Source organism: Suillus plorans (genome assembly GCF_016647745.1).
Source record: "Suillus plorans strain S12 chromosome Unknown HD556scaffold_33, whole genome shotgun sequence".
NCBI classification, from domain to species: domain Eukaryota; kingdom Fungi; phylum Basidiomycota; class Agaricomycetes; order Boletales; family Suillaceae; genus Suillus; species Suillus plorans.
In genome coordinates, this window is record NW_024537417.1 from 267,971 (window position 1) to 292,830 (window position 24,860).

Here is a 24,860-nt window from a genome sequence, read left to right on the forward strand (position 1 = left end):
AACATTATCATCGAGGCGCAAAGGTCCGTTCACGGGATCTGACAGATATGATCGTCTTCAGCCAGTTTGCGGGATATTAAGTTCCATTAAAGTTACTTTGTCTGTGGATCGAATACAGCATCAGATCAATAAAATAATAGAGCATACTGGTCAGGCGATCGGATGCCAGCACAGAGTCTGTGTAGTCGCTGATGAGGCCTAGGAACCACATGCACTGTCAAGTCTGAATCTGTCGGGTCGTGTTGACGTTGAAATGTCACGGTAAGATGTAGCCTCGCCATCTTCCATGAATGATAATATAGTGCTTGATCTATGTATAATTCGATGTGACAAGCAAGGAACAAAATGATTCAACAAAGCCACCACCATAATTACTATTAGCGGAGTGTCAATTAGGTCACGACTGTTTGTTGGACTTGGTAAACAAGATAACCCAAAGGCCTTAAGCTTGTCATGGCACCTCATGCCTCCCCTTCTGTTGCCCCTCCAGATAGCCGACCTCCAAAACGACCTCGTTTATCCAAATCTACTCATCGCGTTCTTAATGTTTGGGCTCAGCTCGCCGAACGCTACAACAAACGTCTTGACGAAGATGATATTGTCGACCTCTACAGCGGCACCATAATCAGCGACAGAGGAGTACTAAAGAATGGAAAGGACTATGATTTTGGTCATTTTGCTTCCGATGATAGTCAGGATGACCCAGATCAGGAGCAGGAGCAGGAGCCCGGCGAGCAGGACCAGGATGATGACGTCGATGAATTGGACACTCTACCCGTTCGGCGCGCGCCCGACGGTACTATGGCATCAACTTCTGAGTTGCTTCGTGCCGTGCCACCTCTTTCAGCAACAACAGACGCTGACGATCTCAATGACTTTTTGGAGGCTGAAAAGAGACGGAGAGAGCTGTTGGGGGATGAGGACGGTGATGATGACTTGTCTGTGGAAGAACTAGCTGCGCTACGAGAGGCTTTACACGAGTCAGAGGAAGATGAAGAACAGCCGAAGACCGTTGATACAGCAGCCATAGAAGACGAGTCCGAGGATGAACTTAATAGCATATGGCAGCACGACGAGGCTAGTGCTGTGTACCACATCCCCCGCAATGAATCTAAACAGGATTCTGCGGAAGGTGAGCAAAAAGTCTTAGAGTTCGCTGATTCTGACGAGGAGTTTGCCGCGCTCCTCGAGCGACCCCCGCAAGCTGGAAAGCGAAAGCGAAACTCTTCACCACCATTTTCTCTACGAGGATCTTCTCCATCTTCACATCGTTATACATCATCTGAAAGCACTCTAGGTAATGTAGCTACCTTCATAGTCTGCACAATCGCTTACCAACGGTCTACTCTGCAGTACCTGATACACCTTCGACTACAGCAAGCACCCGTTTTGCGTCTCGTACGCCGCAGACTCAAGTCTACCCCTTTGCCACCCCCTCCATTGATCTCACCCAACCATCACTGCGGACTCAAATCTACCCTTTCGCCATCCCCTCCATTGATCCCACTCAACCATCACCGCGGACTCAAGTTTATCCTTTTACCACCCCCTCCATCGCTCCCACTCAACCATCACCGCGGACTCAAGTTTACCCTTTTGCCACTCCCTCCATCGATCCCACTCAACCACCACAACTCCTTCTCTACCAGGCGATGCACCAACTATCATATGCTTTGTCCGCCACGATGTCGACATATGGCTCACCTCGAATGCCTCCGCCATCGACAGGTCCGTGGGGTGCGTACCCCCTAGGTTTTGCGCATCCTTGGGGGCCACAAGGGACGTCTGAAGCATCGCACTCTTTTAAGCTGGACGATAATGTACATGACGATGAACGGCCAGACGATGAAAGTACACTCGTGAACCATGATGGTGGTGCACTAGAGAATGGCAGAAGGCGGAGGCGGTCCACAAGTCCTATAGGTTCAAGGAGGGATGCGAGGAAGATTGAGCGCCGGAAGTCTACCCGATTTTATGACGAAAAATATCAGGAACAGCGTATCGTGTCGAAGGGACCAACACCTGGTACTCCATCTCCTACCCGTAGTCTTACGGGGTCCACTAGCACGAACAAGAAGAAGGGGAAGGCAAAACGCAAGTCGTAAGCTGTATGATCTTCATCCCGTTGTGTATTTAAGCAGTATGTATTGGACATCTTGGGTATGAAGAAAAACTATTAAAATCTGTTGTACTATTGGTATCTATTTTTGCTACCTTCATCATATACCCTCATAGATGGTGATCAAGATTGATACAGACTCATGTAGTAGTAGGAGAACCGATGAGGTCTTTAGCGTATCAATACCCACACTTGTCTGTCAAGTGGCATCTAATAGATAGGCGTACACACGTGCGTATGATATGTTTGGCTTACATTGTTTTTGCATTGTTTAGACTTTGGCTTCAAGACAAGATCAGCCTTATCCAACTTCCAATTTTATTCCTTACTCTTACGCCAGATTCCCGGTGTACGATGGTGCAAGGTATAATAGGAAGTGTAAGGGCGCTGAGTTCTTGCCACTATCCGGGGGTGACTTCTGACGAATGAAATTGATCTTTGCAGGAGCTTGTTAAGCTTATCAAGAGCGGCAAAGTCCCAGACAAAGGTGTCGCTGGTTCCAACTACAAGATCAGGGTCATCGTTGACCTGATAGTAACATAGATTACCTTATCGTAGACGTTAGAGACGATGATTGGAAGGGAGGAAATATCAAAGGCTCCCGGAATCATCCATCTCAAAGATTCTTGTTGGAGGTCGATGACCTTATCGAGCGGACGAAGGATGTACCGATTACGATCTTCCATTGTGCACTGAGTCAGGAGCGGTATGGATAGTCCACCTGATCTTCCCAATACTTATTCACCGCCTCTTGGACAGTGGGCCAAAGGCAGCCAGAGTACGTTCATTCCTCGAAGCGATCGCGTCATAAAAATTGAGAACAGAACAGATTTACGAAGAAACTCGCAACGCTTTGCATGATACGGATCACACTGTGTACGTCCTTCAAGGGGGGTTCGTCCAATTCGGGCAGTCGTACAAGGTAACGTTGCATCGTTGATTTCAATCAGAACCCACCACCAATCAGATATTTAAGGACGATCCAGAGTTGGTGGAAAACTGGAGAGAGATCATTTGGTAGAATCAGCTAGGGTCCTGTGTCGAGGAATTCTGTTCCAAAAGGGTTAGTGCTTCCCTTTATTATGCTTCTCAGCTTCCACCGCTTTCGTCTATCGTGTTGTCTTTCTGCTTGATGAAGCGTTTTGGCATCTCTTCAACAACCTTTTGGAGCTTACGTCGCTCTGCTTCAATATTCCTCTGGCAGACAGTCCTTTGCAAGTCGATCAGTGGGAATATTTGGTGCGAATTTACTCAGAGAACATACCACGTGCCCAAGGAGACAACCATAAAAGTCCCTACTGCCCAGTGTGATCCGACGAGAAACCCTGGACGAATGACGTTGATAACAGTCAGTATAAACTAGCAGATAACGCACCAGCACTCATTATACGAATGACTCCTACTCCAACACCACTGGCGATACCACTCATAAGACTGTTCCGAGCACATGGCATCTCTCCAAGACGTTGAAAATCATCAGCTATTGATATGCGCTAGCTTCGCAAAGTGTTCAGTTGCATAAGGGTTGATACCTGGCGAAGGCGCACCTTGAAAGCTTCTCGCGCATCATGCCAAAAGTTACCAGTTGATTCAACCCTGTAGACGGGTCTGCGGGATTCGGAAGGTTGACTTGATGCAACTTGCGTTCCCTCTACAGAGTCAGAAGACATGACGAACGCTAAATATTACTAGGTTATAGGCTTACTATAGCTGCAACTTCGGCTTACAGCCGATTCAGAAGCCGCTGGACTTCTCACGGCTAGTTCCGCCCAGAAAAGCCAGTTCGTTCCGCCTTCTCCCTTTTCCTTCAGTTCACGTCTACATCATGTCTCTCCCTCAACCAGTTCCCCCCTCATGGAAGGTATGATGCATGTCGCGACTGCCTGCGGTATTTTGGAACTTAAAGTGTTTGAATACAGGACCTCGGAAAGTCCTCTAACGACTTGTTGGGGAAGGACTATCCTTTCCATGGCACATCTCTGGAGGTCAAGACCAAAACGCCATCCAATGTCGCGTTTAAAGTTGGTGGAAACAGGGACTCGAAATCTGGCGCCATTGCCGGGGACATCGAGGCCAAGTACACCGACAAGAAGAATGGCCTGGTTTTCACCGAGACGTGGACCACTTCTAACGCTCTCAAATCTCAGCTCGAGCTCGAGAACTACCTTGCCAAAGGCCTCAAGCTTGATATCGCTACGTCATTGACGCCCGACAAGGGCCAAAAATCAGCCTTGCTTAACGTGATCTACAAACAGTCTGGCGTCCACACCCGTGGCGCATTCGACGTGTTCAAGGTTCGGCGACGTTGAATTCCGTTGTTCTCCGTCTAATGTCAAGGAAATATTAGGGCCCCACCTTCACCACTGACACTGTCTTCGGTCGCGACGGCTTCTTGTTTGGCGCTGAGACTGCGTACAACGTCACCGAGGGTAAGATTACTCGGTATGCCGCTGCCATCGGTTATAACGCTCCCGAATACGCTGTGACTGTTCACGGTCTCAACAACCTCAAAACTTTCACTGCGAGCTACTACCACCGTGTCAGCGCTGATGTCGAGGCTGGTGCTAAGGCTGTTTACGACACCAAGGCAACGACTTCAGGTGTTGCTCTTGAGGTGGGCACTAAGGCGTAAGTTTAGGACCACATGGTGTTGGCATGGTTGGTTGGAAATTCGCTGAACCCATTACGTATAGGTACCTTGATTCAGCTGCTTTCGTCAAGGCAAAGATCAACAACTCCGGTGTTCTCGCCCTTGGTAAGCCACTGCAGCTCTAATGATTGAGCGTTCTCTGACGACATTGGCAGGCTACACACAGGCCCTCCGTCCTGGTGTTAAGGCTTCCTTCGGTCTTGCCCTGGACACTCAACGCTTGAACGAAATCAGCCCCACTGGCCCAACTCACAAGGTACGCCCTTCATCATGCTCTAGTCTGAGTATTGATCATGACTGTCCATCTAGGTCGGAGCTAACATCGTGTTTGAGTCGTAAAACTACGGCAATTCTATAGCTAGTTGTGCCATTCCGCATCATTAATGACATTATCGCACTACGTATTGCCAAGTAATGCAATGTATTGCTTAGCCTATACTTACACTCGAACAAAATGATGGTTGCTATTAAATCGAACTTTGCAACCAAGAGTTGATGATGCACCCTGTGCTGGTACCTGGGTGCATAATGTTATGAATTGATGCGAGGGGGTGCTCCTGAAACGGCTGGTCTTAGGATAAGTCTGCAGATGTGCAGATTTCAGGTCTACATCTGGGTATAAGTTACATTTAATAGTGGGACTCAAAGTAGATTTTGAAACTCACTAAAGCTTCAAAAAAACTTGCTAAAGTTTCAGAATACTCAGCCAGAAAGCCACCAAAACACATGGCACACAGCAGCATCAGAGTGAACTTGGAAATGACACTTGTTATTTTTTGAGGCATCTACAACAAAAATATGTAGATATAGCTATGTATTTAATGAGCAAGGGAAATTACATGAGACACAACAAAACAGAAATCCACAGACATGCACATATGTGAAGTGGTTTGTTGTAGGCAACTGCATGGGTATACCCCCAGGTACCAGCAGTCAAACCCGTACCTGTACCCCAACTGTGGGTATGGGTTTTGCAATGGGTATCTGCAAAATGGACCCGGGGTATGACCTGTGGAGGGTATACCTGCAGGTATCAATCAATTATGTACCTACGAGATAACAAAAGTAGTAGTTAGTCAGTCTGCACTATTGATATACTGTCCCATCCATCATCCATAGCTTCGTCTTCTCCCACAACGTCTGGAAGTTTTGATACCTTAATCACATCCTCAGACTCAACAAGGCCCAACTCGCTTCATTGGCCGAGAGTCCTAGGGATCAGCAGGGGTATGGGTAACCCCTGGGGGTCATGGGTAGGGGTACCTAGGGGTATGGGTATGGGTAGGGATCTTGGGACCCATGAACCCGTGGACCAAACATGGTACCCTTGGACCAAATACAGGACCCTCGGACCATGGGTCCATAGATTGTATATATAACTGTACAGTACCACATGATCAATACACATTACAAATTAACAAAGGCTGATAACGAGTCTAATTCAACTATATCCACTCAGTGCCCGCCTATCAACAAATGTTACCTAAACAAACCACCAAGCCCACTGAGAAGGCACTTGCTATGGCCGCAGAAGGCAATCAAGCAAAATGAAAAACTACAGATAAGGCTCCTGCTTCCACGGTCACATCGAAATGGCCTAAGGTGATGGCATCCATGGAGATAGAGCCTAGCAATAGTACATCATCAACACGGAGTTATCGAGCTAGTGTATAGACAGAAGAAGAAGACGAGGCAGCTCACCATGTTGCAGACACCATTGTAATTGAATCTGATGCTGATAATGAAGATGCAGAGAGTTCTAAAGAGGATCCATCAGAATCATCAGACACTGAGCTAGGTATGTACTTATGAAACATGTCATGCAAAATCTAATGATAGATGAATGCAGAGAGACTTATGCAAGATTGGACATCACCAATCTATGCCTTTTTCGAGCCAATACCAGCAATTGAGTACCACGACAGGTGCCGATGCCATGTCTTTAAATGTGCTGCGCATGGCTGCAAACACAAAGTCTGATGATACCTTGATAAAAAAGATGCAAAATCAACTGGCAATATGTGAAAGCATGTCAAGAGTTGTTGGGGAGAACCTGCCTTACAATCAGCAATGGCTTCAGGAAACACCGAGGCTGCATGTGAAGGGCCTATCAAGAGCCTACTTGAAACTGGATCAATCAGAACTTCCTTCACACGAAAAGGAAAGGGAAAGGTTACCTATTCACACCGTCAGCATACATGTGCTGAGACCAGGTACGTCTCGAGCAAGCACAGTAGACACCTCTGATACCATATAACCAGGGCAGAGGTTGTGCGTTGGGTGTCCAAGAGCCTGCGACCGTTCAAAATTGTCAATGATCGTGGTTTCAATGCCCTAATGAAGACTGGGCGTCCAGAGTATTACTTACCATCACCTTCAACTGTCTCACGCGACATCAAACAAGTGTTCATAAAAACACGCAAACATATAGCAAACATGTTACAAGTAAGTTAAACTTAGCACAGGATAAGACAAACTAAAATGCTCACCAGAACTATGATGGCAAGCTTAATTTCGCAACTGATGCCTGGACCTCCCCGAATCATCGTGCATTTGTGGCTATATCAGTCCATCTGGAGCATGAAGGTCAGCCTCTAGCTATGATTCTTGACATTGTTGAAGTTTCAAAGGTAAAAAAACTTACTGTTAATTGAAATCATGCTGACAGGCACACGCAGTCGCACACTGGTGCTAATTTGGCGGAGGCATTCGCAAATGTCCTAGAACAGTTCGGAATCTCAGACAAGGTAAAAAAAAATTCATTATCAGTTCAAGGAATAACTCACCAGTGGCATGGCACACAGATACTCAGTGTGACAGCAGACAACGCATCATCAAATGATACTCTTGTGACAGAACTTGTAGATCTGGTGCCCCACTTTGCGGGTCAGGCAAGTCGCACACAATGTTTCTTGCATATCATCAATCTTGTTGCTAAGTCCCTGTTACGTGAGTTTGACACCTCAAAAAATAAGGCTGGAGAGGGTGGAGAGAGAGACGAAGATTTGGATGGACTTACTAGGAATATTGAACTTGAGGACTTGCAGACACAGGTCGAAGACCCCAACAAAGACACTGAGAATGACGATAATGACAATGGGTGGGTAAATGAAGAGACACTGCTGAATCACAATGAGCGCTTGGAGTTGGCAGCCAATATTTGGCCAATTAGACTGCTACTCGTAAAGGTAACAACAAAATACTCACCTGTGGTGTATACTAATACTCATTGCAGCTCTGAAAACTCGCCTTCAAGATCGTTCACTCAACAACAATCCTCCTTCCTGCGTGGAAAGGCATTCTTGAAGACTTGAAGCTTGCACAGCGAATCATGCCAAGGGATGTTTCAACACATTGGAATTCAACATTTGATATGTTGAACTTTGCGTTGGAGTACCGAAATGCGATCGACGTCATCGTTGACAAGCAAAAGTTGGGTCTCAAGGAATATGCGTTGGAAGATGATGAGTGGATGCTTGTGAAACAACTGCATGATGTGTTGAAGGTATGTGGTCACATGACACTAGTAACACATGCTGACATAACAGTCACAGATACTCAAGGATGCGACACTTTACTTCTCACGAGCGACCCCAAACCTTGCGATGGTCATCCCAGCCATGGATCATATCGACAACGTTTTCACCAACTGCATCGTTCAGAACGACCACCTTGATCCCGCCATCAGCACAGCTCTTGGACTTGCAAAGCGAACTCTAAACCGCTATTACTCATGTTCTGACTCCTCTGAAGTGTATCACATTGCTATGGGTATGTCTTTTGTTTTTATGTTGTTTTCTAGTCTAAATCTAATTATTTTGTAGTCCTCCATCCCTGGCACAAGCTGTCATATTTTCGGTCTGCCGGCTGGCAGCAGGACTGGATCGACACAGCTGAAAACATTGTTCACACAGAATTCAAGCGTTATGCGTCTCACTTGCCGGTCCCTACTAATAACAATGCTAATCCACCACCGGCGGTATCAGAGGTTGATGAGGTGCGTGCTACTAACATAATTTCCATTATCACAACTAACATCAACCCTCAGGACGCAAATATCTTCGACCGTTTACCCACACTTGCCCATCCCAAGTCCACTAGTACATCTGCTGAGGAACTCAATGGTTACCTCAATGCAGACATTGAGGATGTTTCGGATCCGATAGCATGGTGGCGTGGGCACCGAAAGACTTACCCGCGACTCTCTCGAATGGCATTAGACTACCTCACTATCCCTGGTATGTTTTTATTTTAGCACTAGTATATTCTCTGACATTAATGATTCTAGCAACCTCCGTTGACGTCGAGCGTATTTTCAGCCGTGGGCGCTTACTTCTCTCCCATGTCCGAAGCCATCTCTCTGCACAGACTACACATGCGCTCCTTTGCGTTGGGCTATGGAGCCAACTAGGATTGGTGAAGGATCATGACATCCAGTCAACTGCTAGCTTGCCTGATATCGAAGCCGAGGAGGAGCTGCAGGATGGGTGGGATAGTATTATACTAGGGTAATTTACATGATGTATTCTCGTTGCATACAATTTAGTTCCGCGGGTACATGTGTACCCACCATACCCTTGACCCACGCTGTATCCTTCCAGCTACCCATACCCCACGAGAGCCATGGGTATAAGGGTATGGGTATCTTGCAGGTATGGGTATGGGTTGGTGGCTGCACACCTGCGGGTTTACCCCTGCTGATCCCTAGCCGAGACAAAGAAGTGCGCATGATGACTGTGCCGAAGACGACTTCTGACATGCGTCAGGATGAGGCGGCCATGACTGAACAGTTGTTTGACATCCACAGATGTTGCTGTGGCCAAATATAAGCCTACAGCGTGTCAAAAAAATTAGTTACATACCAGGGATGGTTAGGTAGTCAATAGCCATGCATGAAAGCCAGGGGAAAGACTTCTGACGTTCAAGCCACCAACCAATAGGGTCAGTGATGTGTTCAATGTCCATGAGTCTATACTGTCATAATCATACATTAAATATACTGTAGTTATCAGTAAATTGCCATACATCAATCATTGTTGTCACTACTGACAAGCAAGTAATGTATGATGACGTGGATCCCTACTTTGATGACCAGCTGGTGATATATCACTGATGTATTACTCTTCTTAGGACATGGGCAGTAATGTATCACTCTCATTACCCTCAAAAATAGGACAGGGTTATATTTGGTAATTGTTGTTATGATTGTTGTTACCACTGACAAGCAAGTAATGTATGATGATGTGGATCCCTACTTTGATGACCAGCTGGTGTTATATCACTAATATATTACTCTTCTTAGGACATGGGCAGTAATGTATCACTCTCATTACCCTCAAAAATAGGACAGGGTTATATTTGGTACCCTTTGATGCTTGTCACATAGCTTCCTCGTGCCTACATTGCCTTCCTGTGCCTTTTGTTACCTTCTATTACCTACTTTGAAAGAAGCAGAAAGCATGGAAGTGTCATGCTTGGGCTAAATATATAAACTTAAAGTAAATTAATGACTAAGTCCAACCAACCATCACGTGACAATCAATAGTCCCGCCACCAAGTTCTGAATCCAACCAGCCATCACGTGACATACAATCATTTTTTACCAAGTCCCATTATCTGTCACTCCTCGAGCTCATCTGTTTCCGAGTCATGCGACCGATTGCACCATTGGATAGTTCTCAAGTATCACTATCCTCTTAATTTTCACAAGATTTTAGTATTAAGTAATTAGCACGTATTATGACATTCTATCAATTTAAATTGAGAGTGATAGGGCTGCAACAAGAGATGAGGGAAATGATGTTAACAAGACTCACAAGGATAGAAACAGTGGGAATGGTAAGGATCAAGACTCAAGAGGTAGTGTATTGCAAGAATGGGGTCACAAGGATAGAAACAATGGGAATGGTAAGGATCATGAGGTACATGTATCGCAAGAATGGGCTCAGAGAGTGGCAGGGACAAGTCAAACACATTGCTTTCTAATGGTTGTTATTAAGTACAGCACTGATATATCACTCACTTTGCAGGTGCTCCATGTGCGAGAGACTTTGGCTGCTTCTTCGATGTTGAGTTCTCTTTCCCAATGTTCCTGCTGCCGATGGAGTTGGCAACCTCATTGTGGGTTGACTCCTTGTGCTCTCATTTTGATCGTCCGAGTACAAGGGACTTGTGTTGTTGACAGTTTACCTGTGGGCCTTCCACAGCTCCCTTGGAGGCAGCATGTTCTTCTGAAGGCTGCATAAGATTTTGAGGTGGCTGGACACTAGGAAGTACAGGCATGGGGTGTGGGAGAAGTAGAGGCTGATTGACAGTAGGAAGTGCAGATGGCGTAGATGTAGCATCAACCAGCTCGACAATAGGAAGTGCAGGTGTCTTGGATGTGACAGGTTCTGCTGTTGCCACGGAAATGGGAGTTACTGCTGGTGTCTTGACGACAGGAAGTGCAGACGTCTCGGACATGGTATGTTGAATGGGAGTTAATGCTGGTGTATTGATGACAGGAAGCACAGACAATGTAGATGTTGCATTACCCAGCACAACAATAGCAAGTGCAGGAGTCTTGGATGTGATATGTAATGCTGGTGCCACAGAAGTGGGAAGTGGCGCTGGTGTCTCGGATGCAAGAGTTCCTGCTGGTGTGATGGATGGGTGAAGTGAGACGCTGCTGGTAGGTATGACTGGCTGGTTAGAAGGCAGACCTGGCCAATTTGGATATAATGGCGCATCCAACAAGTCTGTTAACCCCAAAGTGGATGAGGAATTTGCTGTGGGAGTATATCCCTGTGACAAGGGAAGGATGAGTCTGTTATGGAACAACACAGAGTCGAATAACTCCAAGCTTGGTGAATTTGCTGTGGGAGGTGTATATCCCTCTGGCATAGGAAGGATGGGTCCATTATTCTTGAACAACGGTGCTGGACCAGAGGTTTCAAGAGTAGAGAAGACATCATATGGCTGGTCATTGAATAGTCTCGGCAGAGGGAGTGATGTATCATTGGTTGTGATGAAGTCAATTGGCGTTAAGGTGGTGATAGTGGTGTCTTTGAAAGATTGATGAGCGGGCTTGGACAGTGAGGGTCCTGGACTTGGAGTTCCCTTCCATGCTGCATCAGCTGCACAGAACAATCAATTGTCATGTGTTACAAGTTGTGAACTCGGTACTCACAAAAGGCATGCTTTGTGAATTCTGCATATGTGTCATATCCCGTAGTTCCGGACCTACATCCGACAATATTCCCATGCCTCATCCAGACCTTCGGATGCCCTATCCATGTCTCCAGTCCTCTATCCATCCGGATCCCTGCACCTCTGCACATCCACATCCAGATCCCTTTACCTCTGTACATCAGACCTCCATACCTCCGCAGCTAGCCTGCATCATTCATCCTTTGTCCTATCGCCCTAATGTCATATCCCGTATATGCACACTTCTTGTCCGGACCTCCGATCTGATCCGGTCCGATCTGATATCCGATAAGCTTCGTAATTCATTTCCTGTTCATATAACGTTAAACACAGCCTATTCGGTATTTCCTCTTCCCGGTGTCTTGGTTATACTTATTACCGGTATGATTACTGATCCATTAACCTATGCTTCATTTCCGACTCGCGCTTGATAACTTTGCTTATGCTTCATACATAGCCTCGGACTCTTGCTTACTGATCTTTCTGTTATTTCCTTAGTATATAAACTCTTGTATATGCCCTGTAGTTCCTCAGTCTGAATATCATATTAGTCCTCGCACTAGATCTCACTCTAAGTCCTCATATCAGTTCTAGTCTTCCGACTTAGCCAATATCCATCTCAGGCCTAGGGAGAAATTCCCTAGGCCAGAGCTCCGCTTATCTGATCCTCCGAAGTTTCTGGACATTCGTCCAAAACTTTCCCATGGTCCTCCGGACCTATTCTGCTTCGGACTTTGTCCTTGCAGCCTTTCCTCTGTTTGCTTCTACTTAGGACTTGTCCTAAGTAGCCATTACACATATCTGTATCAGGACAAAACCTCATTGTAATTTCCGGAAGTTCCTCCGGAACTTTCCTGCACTCGTCTGGAAGTTACTTGCACTCGTCCGGAAAGTCCTTCCAAACTTTCCCACGCTTCGGATGTCCTTCAGACGTCCTTGGACTTTCTTCAGACATCATTCTGAAATTAAGGGCACATACTCGGGTAAGGGGCGCAGCGCACGAGCTGAAGCCAAGCCCCTCAGAATCAGTCCTACCCTTTGTGCACGGTCTTAACAATATGGCTTCATAATGCATTCATTAAAATCCGAGTAAGCAAGATTGAATGTGTTTCCCATCGCTGTTTGCCCCACATGAAAACTCTCAACCTGAATTTTCCCACCCATACCTGGAGAAGGCCTGCCCATCAACACAGAAAAGGCCCAGCCTGTCTGTTTTGCCAGTTCCGAAAATATATCAGCTAGAACATTGGGTAATTTTTCAATATTCCTGGAAGACAGTAAGTTCTGCAATCAACTAACAACACATAGATGAGACTTACTTGGAGAAAGAAATATCATCATCCTCGCTCAAAGTCTTCTTGTGATTTTCGCGCATTTTGCTCCACTGCTTGACAAAATCAGCTACCTCAGCCTTGATCTTGGGGGTCTCATTTGCAAATAGAGCACGAGTGTGCTTCTTGACAAGAAATAGCCTGGTTTTCTTAGGCAACACCTGTTTCATATCACTTCCAACAGTGCTAGTTTTGTTGTCCTCTTCGTCTGATGTCATTGGACTCAGGCCAGCTTCCTGTTTGAGGACCTTCATCTCTGCATCAATGACAGGTTTGATATGTGTTTTGTAGTATAACTTGGAGTAAGCCTCAGCAGGCTGTAAGGTGTGTGTTCCTTTGAGGCTTGATTGACTTGTTAACATTTTTTCAACAGCACTCGTAGTCTGCACTTTCAGCTTGCACTTGACAGTGTAATTGCCATACACATTATGGAAGCGATGCATTAGTTGCTAAAGGTCAGACAGTTAGTATTTCAATCCATGCTCATGCTTATGGTACATACTTTTTTGCGTGCATCCACCATACTGGCATTGATGACTTTTTGTTCCGGTGTGAGATCTACATTGAGGGGGACATCAAGGAAAAGGTGCTCCCTCTCTGGCCATCTGGCATGATAATCTTCGAAAAAGGAGCCCAGAACAGAGTATAATCTCCTACTGCCTGGCACTCGAGGTATTTTTCTCGATACTCCTGCATCATTTCAACTTGCTTGGCCATGAACTTGGAGCGAGGAGCCATTCTAAATTGTATTCATATTTTCAAAAACAATAGATGCAACAAATTTGTCTCGTACCTTGGTTATCTATCGACTGTTCATGCAGGACAAATAAGTGCAAGGTGTCTTGCAATGTATGAGCCTGACAAGAGATGCGTCTAGCAATGTATGGCCCTTGCAAGAGATGTAGATGGTCATCCACACACAAAAAGGAAGTATAAATCTCACTAGATTGAATCCTAAGGTTAGAGATCTGAGATCACATATTGATGGGCATGAAGGCTAACTACTGCAAAAAGATGGTCAATGTCAATATTAGCCTGCATCATGACAGAAATGGTATGGGCAAATCATGAAGACAGCAGAAGCAGCAATCCCGGCATGTACTTATGTGTCCCAATGCAGCAATCACTTGCGCCAAGGGTCAACATCGACTCAGCAACTCGGAAAAGCAAAGGCTGGCCCACATAATGATTGAGCAAGATGGTGGAGTAAGAAGGGGACAGACAAAGCGACATTCAGACTATGCATGTGTATAATTTTGGAGTTCAACACCGTCACAGTAAATTCAAATCAGTCACATGCTATCACCATGACTGAAATAACAAATCCATCTGATCATACATCACTGCCAGTTCAGCAATACCAGAGAGACTGTAAATGTAAACTTCCTCCAATCCACTCAGGAGATTACTAATGTCCCTGCTTGTGACCTCAGCTTGCACCAGCTTTGGTCCCACACCATGGTACTGCAGGATTCCACCTTCCTCGATACGAGCATCTTTCTCGAGTCTTTGGAGTTTACTGATGGAAGAGCGAATGTCCTCGATATCGGTCGTATTGTCAGTGCGCCCCAGTAATGTGAGGCAGACAGTATCAAGGTAGTCATATATCACTACATCTGGCCCACCAATAAAAGTAGTAAGCTGACTCTTGATACGTGAGGTTGGTGAGATATATCTAGAACAAAATTCAAGCAATTGTCAGTGGAAGACAAGAGAAAACAAGCTACCGTTGTCTCTTTTGGGAGCCATTTGGTAGCCCTGTGTTGGTGTCATTCCCAACAGGAGATTTGGAGATCAATATCTCCGAAGCATTGGTGCCTTCTGAATCACCGTTGAGCAGGTCTTGTGACCTGCTGCATGATATTAAACTCGAAAAAATGATTATTGAGAGCATTTGACTTACCTGCATTTATGTTGAAGATAACACTCTTTGTTTTTGAGGCAGAACTCTTCATGGTTCCTGGAACAGTGGAAGCATGGCAAAAGCAACATAATGAGATGGCATGCATAGACTTGGATGCTGTAGATATCACGTACCTTTGATAATAATTGCATCAGTATGCACGAGCAGCCTCTGCTCCTTGAGACTGTGATACAAATGAGGTCACCCCATGACATTGTGTTTTAGGTGCTAAGTGAGTTATGTGGGGTTAGTCTAACTCGATCGATACATGTGGCATACTTCATTTGGCATGCACACCTTGAAGTAATGCGAGTTTTATGCACCGGTTACCATTAACTATCCATAATCCCTGCAACTACCCACTTGCTATTTGGTCTTATTCTGTCAAGTACCTCTTAAGCACTTTCCCTGAAATATAGTTGATTGTGTTCAATGACTATCACCCTCGCAAATGTGCCAAAGTCAATATTAATATGAGTTTTATATGGTGCTGGATCAGTTCAAATATTATACACACATAAAACTCTCACACACATACATATGACACACACACAGATGCTGAACACACACAAAGGTCTTGTATTGCAGAAAATTCAGTAATCTTTAAGTCTACTATGTTCTAGCTAAGGCATCTTGAATCATTAGGCTGCTGCAGCCCTGGCAAATATCGCACCCTCGATGAGTTTGTAATAGGCAACAGAACTGACAACAGAATTTATATGATTATGTAATATGATGTAGCTACATTACATCATATTACATAATCATATAAATTCTGTTGTCAGTTCTGTGCGATATGTGTCATATGTATGTGTGTGTGAGAGTTGGTGAGAGTTTCGTGTGTGTATAATATTTGAACTGATCCAGCACCATAGTTTTATGTAACGCCACATACACACTTTCAACTACGAAATAGACAACTAACCATTCGCAATGACAATGGACACTCACACTTAGCTATCCTCAAGATCAGTGCGAGATCTCTGCTTGTGTTCAACTTACAGCCTGGCGCGCATGACTTAGGCAATGATTATCATAAACACAGCATCAAGATAATTTCAATGGCTCAGTTCACAACACAACACTACATTGACGTGAGATACTATGGATGCTGAGCAGATACAATACACCCATTTACATCCACATAGCAGTGCCAGCATCAATTGCAGCTATGAGAGCCTCAATGCCCTGATTAATATTCTCTACCTTACCAACAATAGCATGGCTCACACCCAAGACCTTGGGACCAACATTACCCCTGCCGGAGAGCACATAAGTCAAGGTCATTACCCAAACAAAAAACCATACCATCCTGAGAACACACCAATTTTACGGCCCCTTGTGATGTAGTACAGATGGTTCACAGCGTCACTGGAAACAGTGACATTGAAGTATACATGCTTATATGTGTTGAGCATACAACCTTCTGCGATTGCATCATACACCTCATTATTCTCATTCATAACAGTCACAACAGAAGCCACCGTGGGAGGAGCCGCCGCAAGAGTGATAGGCACCATGGGAGGAGCCTCAAGAGTGATAGGTGAGGTTGTGTTGGGAACAGCTGACATGGTGGTGGATAAGCTTAGGTCAGACTCGGACTTAGCATCTGCCGGGTCAGGATCATCGCCCAATGAAGAACAGGTTGGCAAATTGACAGTGTTTGGAGCACAGCCTCCTCCATGAGGTTCTACATATGCACATTAGCAGTCTTCACAAGGTAAATGATTCTAAGGGAGCTTACCGGCGATATCATTGAGAAGGCTAGTCACTAGCACTGCACGATCATCGTCAGTGAGATTGAGTGCCGACAGCAACTTGATGATGGCATCTGGGAGGCAAATAATGAGTGTGATACACGTTGAAAATATAGACCATACTCACCCAAAGCAGGGCTAGTGTCTTTTCTTTCAGTGATAACGCAGGTCATCATGTAGGGTAGCTGAGCAAAAGAGAAAAGTAATGTATGAGTAATGTATGAGACGGACAGATAAACAAAAACTCACCTTTTATCGCATCAAGGGCAGACTTTAATGTTTGTTCCCTGTGTGGTCATCGGTAAACAAGAGGAGGATCAAAAATTGAAAATGTTGTCTTTCATTGAGAATCTTGGTAACGGTGATGCGTAAGATGGTGGACTAAGTGGATCAAATTTCGAAATCCGAGAATCATTGTTGATGGTTGTTTATTCCCAATGGAACAAGCTGTTTGTGGAAACAATCTTGTAGCATTCCAGTTTGTGTACTGTAGTACTAGCAAATACAGGCAACTCCAAGTCTATTTGAAGCTTTTGGGCATACTCATGACTTCTTTGCTCTTCAATCGTGTGTTTCATGGGGTGAGCAACATGAATCCACACAACGTCTATTTGATAACTGGCCTATCATGGTGGGCTGACCAAGCAAGAAAGCCAAATTCTCAAGCTATGTTGACATGAATGAGGCTTGTCCAGTACCTGTGTACGACCGTTTTCATTCCTATGGTATACAGCACAATGGTGACATGTCTGTTAACACTACATTCATGCTTTCTTAACCTACTGATGAAGTACCAACCCCCTCGTCTCCTATTTTACCGAGTGATGATGATTGGAATGAACCTGAATATCAACACCCTGAGCCTCAGGGACAGGAATCAGAACCCATACCCAAGAAAAAAAGGACTGCTGCAGTATGTGTTTTGATACTTAGGCTGATGAAGCACTCACTCCAATGTTTTGAAGGATAATCCGTTGTTACAATGGTTGCCCGAACGCTCTTCTTTCTTGGATGAGCTTATCCATCTTGAAGGCCATGGTAGCGAGGGGACACTTTTGAATTGCTGTTGTGGTACCGACAATGCCATCCATCTTTACTGCTGTAGAGATTGTTTTGGGGTCAAAATTGTCTGCCAGATGTGTGTTGTTCACTGTCACCTCAGCAATCCACTTCACCATATAGACATATGTATTCCTTGTTGTTATTCTCCTTATTTGTTTATCGCAATATTACCAGATGTGGAATGGGAAATTCTTTGAGAGTGTAGCATTAAAAACTCTCGGATTGCGCGTGCAGCTAGGCCATACACCTGGTGAGTGTTGCTACAATGCTCAGCCAGTGTCTTGCGACAAATTCATGGTGATTGATGTGCATGGCATCCACGATGTTGCAGTAGACTTCTGTGGATGCAAAACTGCACAGATTCACTACAAGCAGCTTTTACGAGTTTGGTGGTTTCTGGCTACCACAACTGACCCTTGAATGGCAGCGACCTTCAGCATCCTGGAATTATTTCATTTGCTTTCCTTTGAATCAAAAGTATCTGCATACAAATTTTACCATAGTTTAGCAAGGCGCTCAGACAACACAGGAACTTCACCAATCAAGGTACAGTGATGTAAAACTCCCTCCATTAAATTTAATTGATATGCCCTTTTAGGATCATTATTCGGCATTCTTGTGAATGATGCAAGAATGGCGTCATATAACGCAACTTATGCGTGCTGGCCGTGGCCACGATCCCAATGGTATTGAAGCAACACCAGATGGGGGGTGTGTTGTACATGCCCAGCATGTCCGCATCCAGGAATCAACATTCCTGATGGATGGGAGGATTCGCCACCCAACATTAGGTAAGAAGTGCTTCTTCCTACGTGTGCTTGTCATGGTGCTCAGTTTAAACAGGTGGCAGTATGCATTATTTCTCGCCATCAATTCCAACTTCTGGCTCAAACGCAAGGCTATATCTAGCGATGATCGCGACCCAAGTCTCAATTCAGGATGGGCTTATTTCATGGAAGGGCATGCTTACAAGAAGTTTTTGTTTGAACAAAGTACAGAATGGCAAGAGGTATGTATCCTAGATATTTGTCCTGTTTGGTAGCATGATCTGATGGTTCGGGGGTAGAGAAGCACCTGTGTCAGTCACAACACAGTGAATACTGCTGATACGAAGGCGTCCCGAGGACTTGCAGCGACGGGTGTTGGGTCTGTTGTCTGTGTGCGCCATGAGATGAAACTTCCCAATAGTGTCGGTGACCTGCAGAAGGGAGAAAAGTAGGAGGTCATATATTTTCAAGACTCTATGATACTACGTACTGCACAGGTATATCAACATGGATTACTTTGTCTTTTCGGTCCACATCAGCTTCCACCTTGCTGCATTCAACTTGTCCTATGACATCGCCTATCAGTGGCATAAGAAACTCTGGTCTCACAATAGCACAATGCCACAGCGACTGCAGTTTAACTGTGAAAACAAGACCATCCGCTATTTTGTTCCCAAATTCCACCTCAAAGCTCACATCCAGTCTTGCCAAACAACATTCTTGTTGAATTTCTCCAAAGGGGTGGGTCGGATGGATGGAGAGGCACCTGAATGTGGTTGGGCGGATATTAATTGTGTGGCGATGAGCATGAGGGAGATGGGGCCTGGTAACCATCGTGACATGCTCGACGACCACTTCAGCAATTGGAATTGGAAGAAAACCACAATGTTGGGTATGTTGATTCATTATCATCTGTTGTATTTCATTGAGGTATTTTTAATAGGGCGGACTTTACTGCACAAACTCAAGGAAGCTTCTGCAGCTGCTCGAGCCCATTATGAAGAACTTGCCGAACTCGAGGGTGCGATCAACCCATCAACATTAGCATTGTGGCATGCGGATGTAGAGGCATGGGAGAAAGACAATACCCAGCCAAACCCTTTCGAAAGTCGAGTCGTTCGTGCATCGCCTTCTTGTTTTCTATCTTTCAATACTGATGAACTGGTTGCCATGGTTCTAGCAATGACACAAGCTATGGTTCACTTGGAATTTGCAGAATGTGAAAGACGTGATCTGCAAGATGGTATTGACTCGTCCCTACATGCCAAGATTTCACCCAGTGTGCTCATAGCAAATGGACTCGAACTTGAAGATCAGCAGTATGTCTTTGGGACTCATTCATGTTTGTCTGTTGCTTAACAATCTATTACAGGCATCGCCTATGTTCTGACAGGAAAACATCAAGCCAAAATCCTACTGACAACCAAAAAGCCAAAAATCAAATGCATTCAAATGCGCTGCAGCGCAAACTTGATGCCTGGGTTCAAATTCAAACACTGTATATGCCTGCAGTTGCTTCACTTCACCTTTGTGCCCAGCATGATGACAGCCCGCACAATGAAGTGCCTGAGGACTTCATTCTTTTCCTTCCATCACAGCTTGATGCTGCAACTCCCTGCAATCCCTTACTACATCAAATCGTGTGGCGGCTTAGATATGCACAGGTCGATGATGCTCTGAATGACATTTGGCAGAATGTCCGCCTGCACACCTATCTCAATACCTTCAAGACTCTGCACATCCATGGTTAGTGAGCGAGTACACGTGCACGCAGTGCTCTTGACCTTGCAGAGGCCAAAAAATGTGCCAGTCGCCTCAAATATGAGGCTGCTCATATGGCACTTGATAACCTTGGGGATCATCTGGGTATGGTAGGCTGGTGAGATATATTTCAGCCGCTAAACGTGTTGGATATGAGACCTATGGGTGATGCAGGGTCTGTGGGGCAATCAGAGGGGAGACACGACATCCCGTGGATATGGAAGGCACCTGGTGTTTTGCACAACAATGATGTGGGTCTTCAAGATTGTAAGTTGCTCCTTGTGCGATCCTTGGAGTTATTCTCATTATGGCACTGTCAGGCTTATGTGTCAAATGATGTAAGGCCAGAGCGCGAGCATCCCGATGGTCTGAAGAGTTTTCTTTGCTTATCAGGGAGATGCAAAGAGTACTGGCTTTTTTCCACTGGGAAATGACTCAATGGAATGAACGGGGTACTGTGCGGACATTTACTAAAGATGCTGACCATGAGGGGAGCGTTGCTTATGCACAGCGCCAAGTATCTGTTCGGGAGGGTCTGGTGATGCATTTCTCCATGCTTTGGGGCGGCACTCTCTCCGCTGTGATCTCCAAGCTTGACCCGGTCCCTGAAATCAACACTGAAATGGCCGATGATCGAATGCCATCATTGGAAGGTCCTCCATTACAGGGTGATGATGAGTAATCAAATGATCTGTGCCTTCTGATGTCTTCAAAAAAGTTAGTGAGAGCCTATGTGATAAGAGGGAGGTTAATTGATAATGTATGACTGGAGGGATAAGGGCTTTAATGTATGACTCAAGGTATGGGGGGACAAGGGCCCTAATGTATGACCAAAAGTACTGGGAGGGAGAATGGTCTTAATGTATGACTCGAAGTACTAGGCCTTGTTATGACAATGTTTCATGTATGAGAATTTTCATTGTGCTACAGTATATAATATATCAGTACTACAAGAACAGGTGTGTCCATATGGAGGTACCGGTCGAGCTCAGAGCCTTGGTTAGCAGGTTTGGGGGGTGCGAGCACTGGGAGATTGTCAAAAATATTATCACTCTAAGAATTGTTCAGTACAGATCGGAAACAAAACAAATAAAACTCACCATCTGCACATCATTGTCTGACTCAAAGACATCATCCTTGCACCCAGCATCAGAGTCATCGTTGATTGATAAGTATGAATGTTCAAATTCCTTGCGGACAAGTTGCTCTGCAGTTTTGATCCAGCCATCTTCCCATTGTGTGGCCTGAAAGTAGGCTAGTTTGTGCTGTGGATGTAGGACTAGAAGTATACAAATGTTGGTTTATAAAAATCAGTAAAGATTCAAGACATACCCATTGATATGTGATACATCTGAGATCTGTCTGTGAGCTGGTAATAGCAGTTGAGAGTGTTATTGGCCAGCCAGACTGCAGAACGAATTGAGGGTAGGTATTTCTTGTTGTAGGAGTATGATACAAGCATCTTGTCAACATGATCCATTGCTGGGATCACTGTTGCAAAGTTGGGTGTTGCGCGTGAAAAGTACAATGTTGTGTCCTTGAGAATCTAACAGATACAAACAATGTGAGCGCAGGTTGTGACAAACAAGGAATACACGGACCTTAAGTACATCATGCAGCTGTTCCAGTATTACCTACTCATGATCCTCCAACTTGAACTTCCGCAAACCCAAGTCCTGCCGTTGGGTAATGGCATCTATAGCATCTTGATGTTCAACAGCGTAACTCAACATATCAAAGGTCGAATTCCATCGAGTTGCCACATCTCATGGCATCAGTGTTTGCAGCCGAGCCAAGTCTTGGAGGATGCTGTGCCATGCAGGAAGGATGATGGTGGTCGAATGGATGATTTTGTATGCAAGCTTTCGCAACTGGGATGTAGATTAGGATCAATGATGGTGAGTTTTATTAGTTTGATTGGACTTACTTTTGCAAGCGCTAATTTGACTGGTCAAATGTCTTTGTCTAGTGTTACTCGTTCCTCAACATCCAACAGCTCGGCCTCATCAATAAATCTGTCATCGTTATCTACTTCACACCCAATGCTCTCAATTTCTCCATCTTCCTCAATATCAGCACTCAAGTCTTGAAGCTCATGGTTGATGTCTTGTTTCTTCACGTCAAACTCTCAGATCAGCGATTTTGCCACAAGATTTATGGTGTGGAGGAAACACCTGGTGTGAGTCGCTGCTCCACCAAATCCAGGTACCTTACGACTCAGTTCATGGATCATCATGTCGTTGTTGGATGCATTATCACAAGTCACACTCAGGATCTGTGCATGATACATTTAGCTGCAGGTACATTTTTTTTTGTTTAAACATTACCTTTTCTGATATGTCAAATTTTTCTAGCAGTTTTGCAAATGTCTCTGCAAGTTCTTGGCCAGTGTGGGACTGTTGTCTCATTAGTTCATATGTACATGTTCGATCGGTAAGTTTTACCTTCCTGACTTCAATCACATCTAACAGAATATGTAGCGGCTCCCCTTTGTGCTCAAAGTGGGCCAAAAATGCAATCAGTGCACAATGGTTGGATGATGTCCAACCATTGGTGGTGAAGTTAATTTTGCCTTTGTGTTCCTGGTACATTTTTAATACTTGATTGTTCTCTGACAAAATAACACTAACATGCAACATTCTAGCAACCTGTTTTTGAGTCCGCGCAAAGACGAGTCGCACATCACGAGAAACTGTGGATGGGGAAAGTATGTAGTATTCGGGTCTCCCTGTTTTCATCAGCAACTGAAATGCACGGTCCTTGACAATATCGAATGGGCGTAGGCTCTCGGACACCCAACACACAATTTCTGCCCTGAATGCATTGTTAGACTTAGACTCCCAGGACCATCAGAATACTTGGACCATACCTTGTTTCTGCGCAAGTATGTTGACGGTGCAAGTACGTGATTTTCCCTTTGCCCTTGCATTCAAAGGATGCAGTAATGGATCCATTTTGCAGAATGCTACTGACAATCTTGAGGCGCACTTCATCTGCATCCTTCGCACTATCTGCAGCTTTCAAGACTTCGTCTCCCCAGCACAAGTGCACATGCTTCCACATATTACCTGTGGATCGTGCATCACCCTTATCAAGGAACCATCACACTTTGACCTTGCAACCCCTTGCTTGGCACTTGAACTCATGCGCACGGCAGTCAGCAATCTCAATGATGTGTGGTGTTGGATCAAAAAATGCATAAACAGGTGAGTTCCATTCTTTCATTAGCTGCTCTGTGTATAATCAATTAATCTGATATTAATGTATAGGTTGCTGGACTCACTCAGCTCATCTTCAGGATCCTCATCAGCATCATTGACCTCATCAGCATTTGTGGGCTCGTTATTGTCCAGGTCGATATATTCATGCAATGCTTCCTCCTCCTTCTCTGTGCGCACAATGGCGCGCCTACTCACGACTGGTGGTGGAGTTGGAGTCATGCTCCCCACTGGTACATTTTTTTTGGCTTTCTTGGGTAGTGGTGGATTCACACTATCTCCACCATCAGGTTTATGCTTCTTTGAAGAAGCTTTATCTTCCAGCATGGCTTTTGCTTTACCAGTCATCTTGATGACGTGTTTTGCTGGAGCTGCAAGAGCTTTATTGAGCTGCATGGTGGGCAGTGGTTGGGTGATAAAAATTTGCAAGGCTGGAGCCATCACACTGGTAATGTATTATAGCAGCATATATTTGATTGTTTAAAGTTTGACTATTTGTAGTTAGGTTGATATGATATTATTTGTTGCAAGGCACTCTGTTTTGATTGAAACCTGGCGCAAGGGTATGGGTACGGGTATGGGTATTGCAATACCAAACCCATACCCATACCCCAGAGGTACCCGCACCCCGCTGTAGAGACTCATGCCTCTCATGGTGTGATATGGCACTTTTCACTAGAGAGTTCATTGCACGAACTTGCAGCACCATTCTGTGTGCTATCTGCAGCTATCCCTATATGAGGCGCAGCTTTCCCGCGCAACGCGCGCCATGCGCGCACCATTCCCGCGCTTTGCGATGTATATACGCGCGCTTTCCCGCGCTTGAGTGCCCTATAGCGCCAGCCATCCGGAAGCATCCATCCACTGTCCACCAAGTTCTCTAGTGCGTATGTTTCTATTTCTCTTATCTGTGTATCGTTCCACCTTTATTTTTATCATGGACCCTTACTTACATACATATATCTTTGCATACCTTACTCGGTAGCGATTCGGCTCCGCATGACAGCGCTTAGGCGCCATATAAGCACCAGCATTACATACTGAACTCACTTTCCAACAATTACTTTACCTCCCACTTACCCACTTACTACCTAGCAGAATATA

The 24,860-nt window shown here is 45.1% G+C and overlaps 6 protein-coding genes across 6 annotated transcripts; 4 read left to right on the plus strand and 2 right to left on the minus strand.

The window, feature by feature from the left end:
• Nucleotides 1-398: 398 nt before the first annotated feature.
• On the plus strand, nt 399-2,193 carry HD556DRAFT_532998 (uncharacterized protein). Its single transcript, XM_041310888.1, has 2 exons — nt 399-1,297; nt 1,354-2,193. The coding sequence occupies exons 1-2, from the start codon at nt 454-456 to the stop codon at nt 2,103-2,105; spliced, it is 1,596 nt and encodes a 531-aa protein (XP_041159502.1). The 5' UTR covers nt 399-453; the 3' UTR covers nt 2,106-2,193.
• Nucleotides 2,194-2,560: 367 nt separating this feature from the next.
• Nucleotides 2,561-3,140, plus strand: HD556DRAFT_1238622 (Rhodanese-like domain-containing protein; the record flags this gene model as incomplete). The annotated part of the gene is made up of 5 exons (XM_041297987.1): nt 2,561-2,606; nt 2,663-2,825; nt 2,879-2,897; nt 2,949-3,041; nt 3,096-3,140. Coding segments are annotated over 5 exons (366 nt in total), but the record flags the coding sequence as incomplete, so codon positions are not given.
• Nucleotides 3,141-3,208: 68 nt separating this feature from the next.
• On the minus strand, nt 3,209-3,789 carry HD556DRAFT_1444044 (uncharacterized protein; the record flags this gene model as incomplete). Its single annotated transcript, XM_041306721.1, has 4 exons — nt 3,209-3,329; nt 3,384-3,444; nt 3,495-3,612; nt 3,667-3,789. 4 exons carry the CDS (start codon nt 3,787-3,789, stop codon nt 3,209-3,211), a joined length of 423 nt encoding a protein of 140 aa, XP_041159504.1.
• Nucleotides 3,790-3,840: 51 nt separating this feature from the next.
• HD556DRAFT_1377068 (eukaryotic porin/Tom40) lies at nt 3,841-5,338 on the plus strand. The gene is made up of 6 exons (XM_041303121.1): nt 3,841-3,980; nt 4,039-4,413; nt 4,467-4,747; nt 4,813-4,874; nt 4,925-5,025; nt 5,079-5,338. The coding sequence occupies exons 1-6, from the start codon at nt 3,945-3,947 to the stop codon at nt 5,106-5,108; spliced, it is 885 nt and encodes a 294-aa protein (XP_041159505.1). The 5' UTR covers nt 3,841-3,944; the 3' UTR covers nt 5,109-5,338.
• Nucleotides 5,339-10,621: 5,283 nt separating this feature from the next.
• On the minus strand, nt 10,622-17,121 carry HD556DRAFT_1308993 (uncharacterized protein; the record flags this gene model as incomplete). The annotated part of the gene is made up of 18 exons (XM_041300217.1): nt 10,622-10,750; nt 10,792-10,860; nt 10,959-11,884; nt 13,124-13,224; nt 13,277-13,737; nt 13,791-13,893; nt 13,929-14,027; nt 14,628-14,963; nt 15,016-15,130; nt 15,192-15,248; nt 15,326-15,375; nt 15,584-15,599; nt 15,865-15,932; nt 16,194-16,196; nt 16,330-16,449; nt 16,500-16,881; nt 16,936-17,022; nt 17,076-17,121. The coding sequence occupies 18 exons, from the start codon at nt 17,119-17,121 to the stop codon at nt 10,622-10,624; spliced, it is 3,168 nt and encodes a 1,055-aa protein (XP_041159506.1).
• Nucleotides 17,122-18,184: 1,063 nt separating this feature from the next.
• On the plus strand, nt 18,185-21,220 carry HD556DRAFT_1432424 (uncharacterized protein; the record flags this gene model as incomplete). Its single annotated transcript, XM_041305120.1, has 14 exons — nt 18,185-18,402; nt 18,448-18,556; nt 18,609-18,628; nt 18,715-18,801; nt 18,854-19,019; nt 19,077-19,225; nt 19,275-19,669; nt 19,721-19,897; nt 19,958-20,096; nt 20,171-20,441; nt 20,472-20,527; nt 20,552-20,648; nt 20,673-20,789; nt 20,882-21,220. 14 exons carry the CDS (start codon nt 18,185-18,187, stop codon nt 21,218-21,220), a joined length of 2,340 nt encoding a protein of 779 aa, XP_041159507.1.
• Between the last annotated feature and the right edge of the window lie 3,640 nt (nt 21,221-24,860).

Bases quoted from the DNA above. Each gene is read 5' to 3' on its own strand.
- HD556DRAFT_532998 (XM_041310888.1), top strand. From the start codon at position 454: ATGGCACCTCATGCCTCCCCTTCTGTTGCCCCTCCAGATAGCCGACCT. The intron at 1,298-1,353 runs GTAATGTAGCTA...TCTACTCTGCAG, and splicing joins ATCATCTGAAAGCACTCTAG to TACCTGATACACCTTCGACT.
- HD556DRAFT_1377068 (XM_041303121.1), top strand. From the start codon at position 3,945: ATGTCTCTCCCTCAACCAGTTCCCCCCTCATGGAAG. The intron at 4,414-4,466 runs GTTCGGCGACGT...AGGAAATATTAG, and splicing joins GCGCATTCGACGTGTTCAAG to GGCCCCACCTTCACCACTGA. The intron at 5,026-5,078 runs GTACGCCCTTCA...CTGTCCATCTAG, and splicing joins CCACTGGCCCAACTCACAAG to GTCGGAGCTAACATCGTGTT.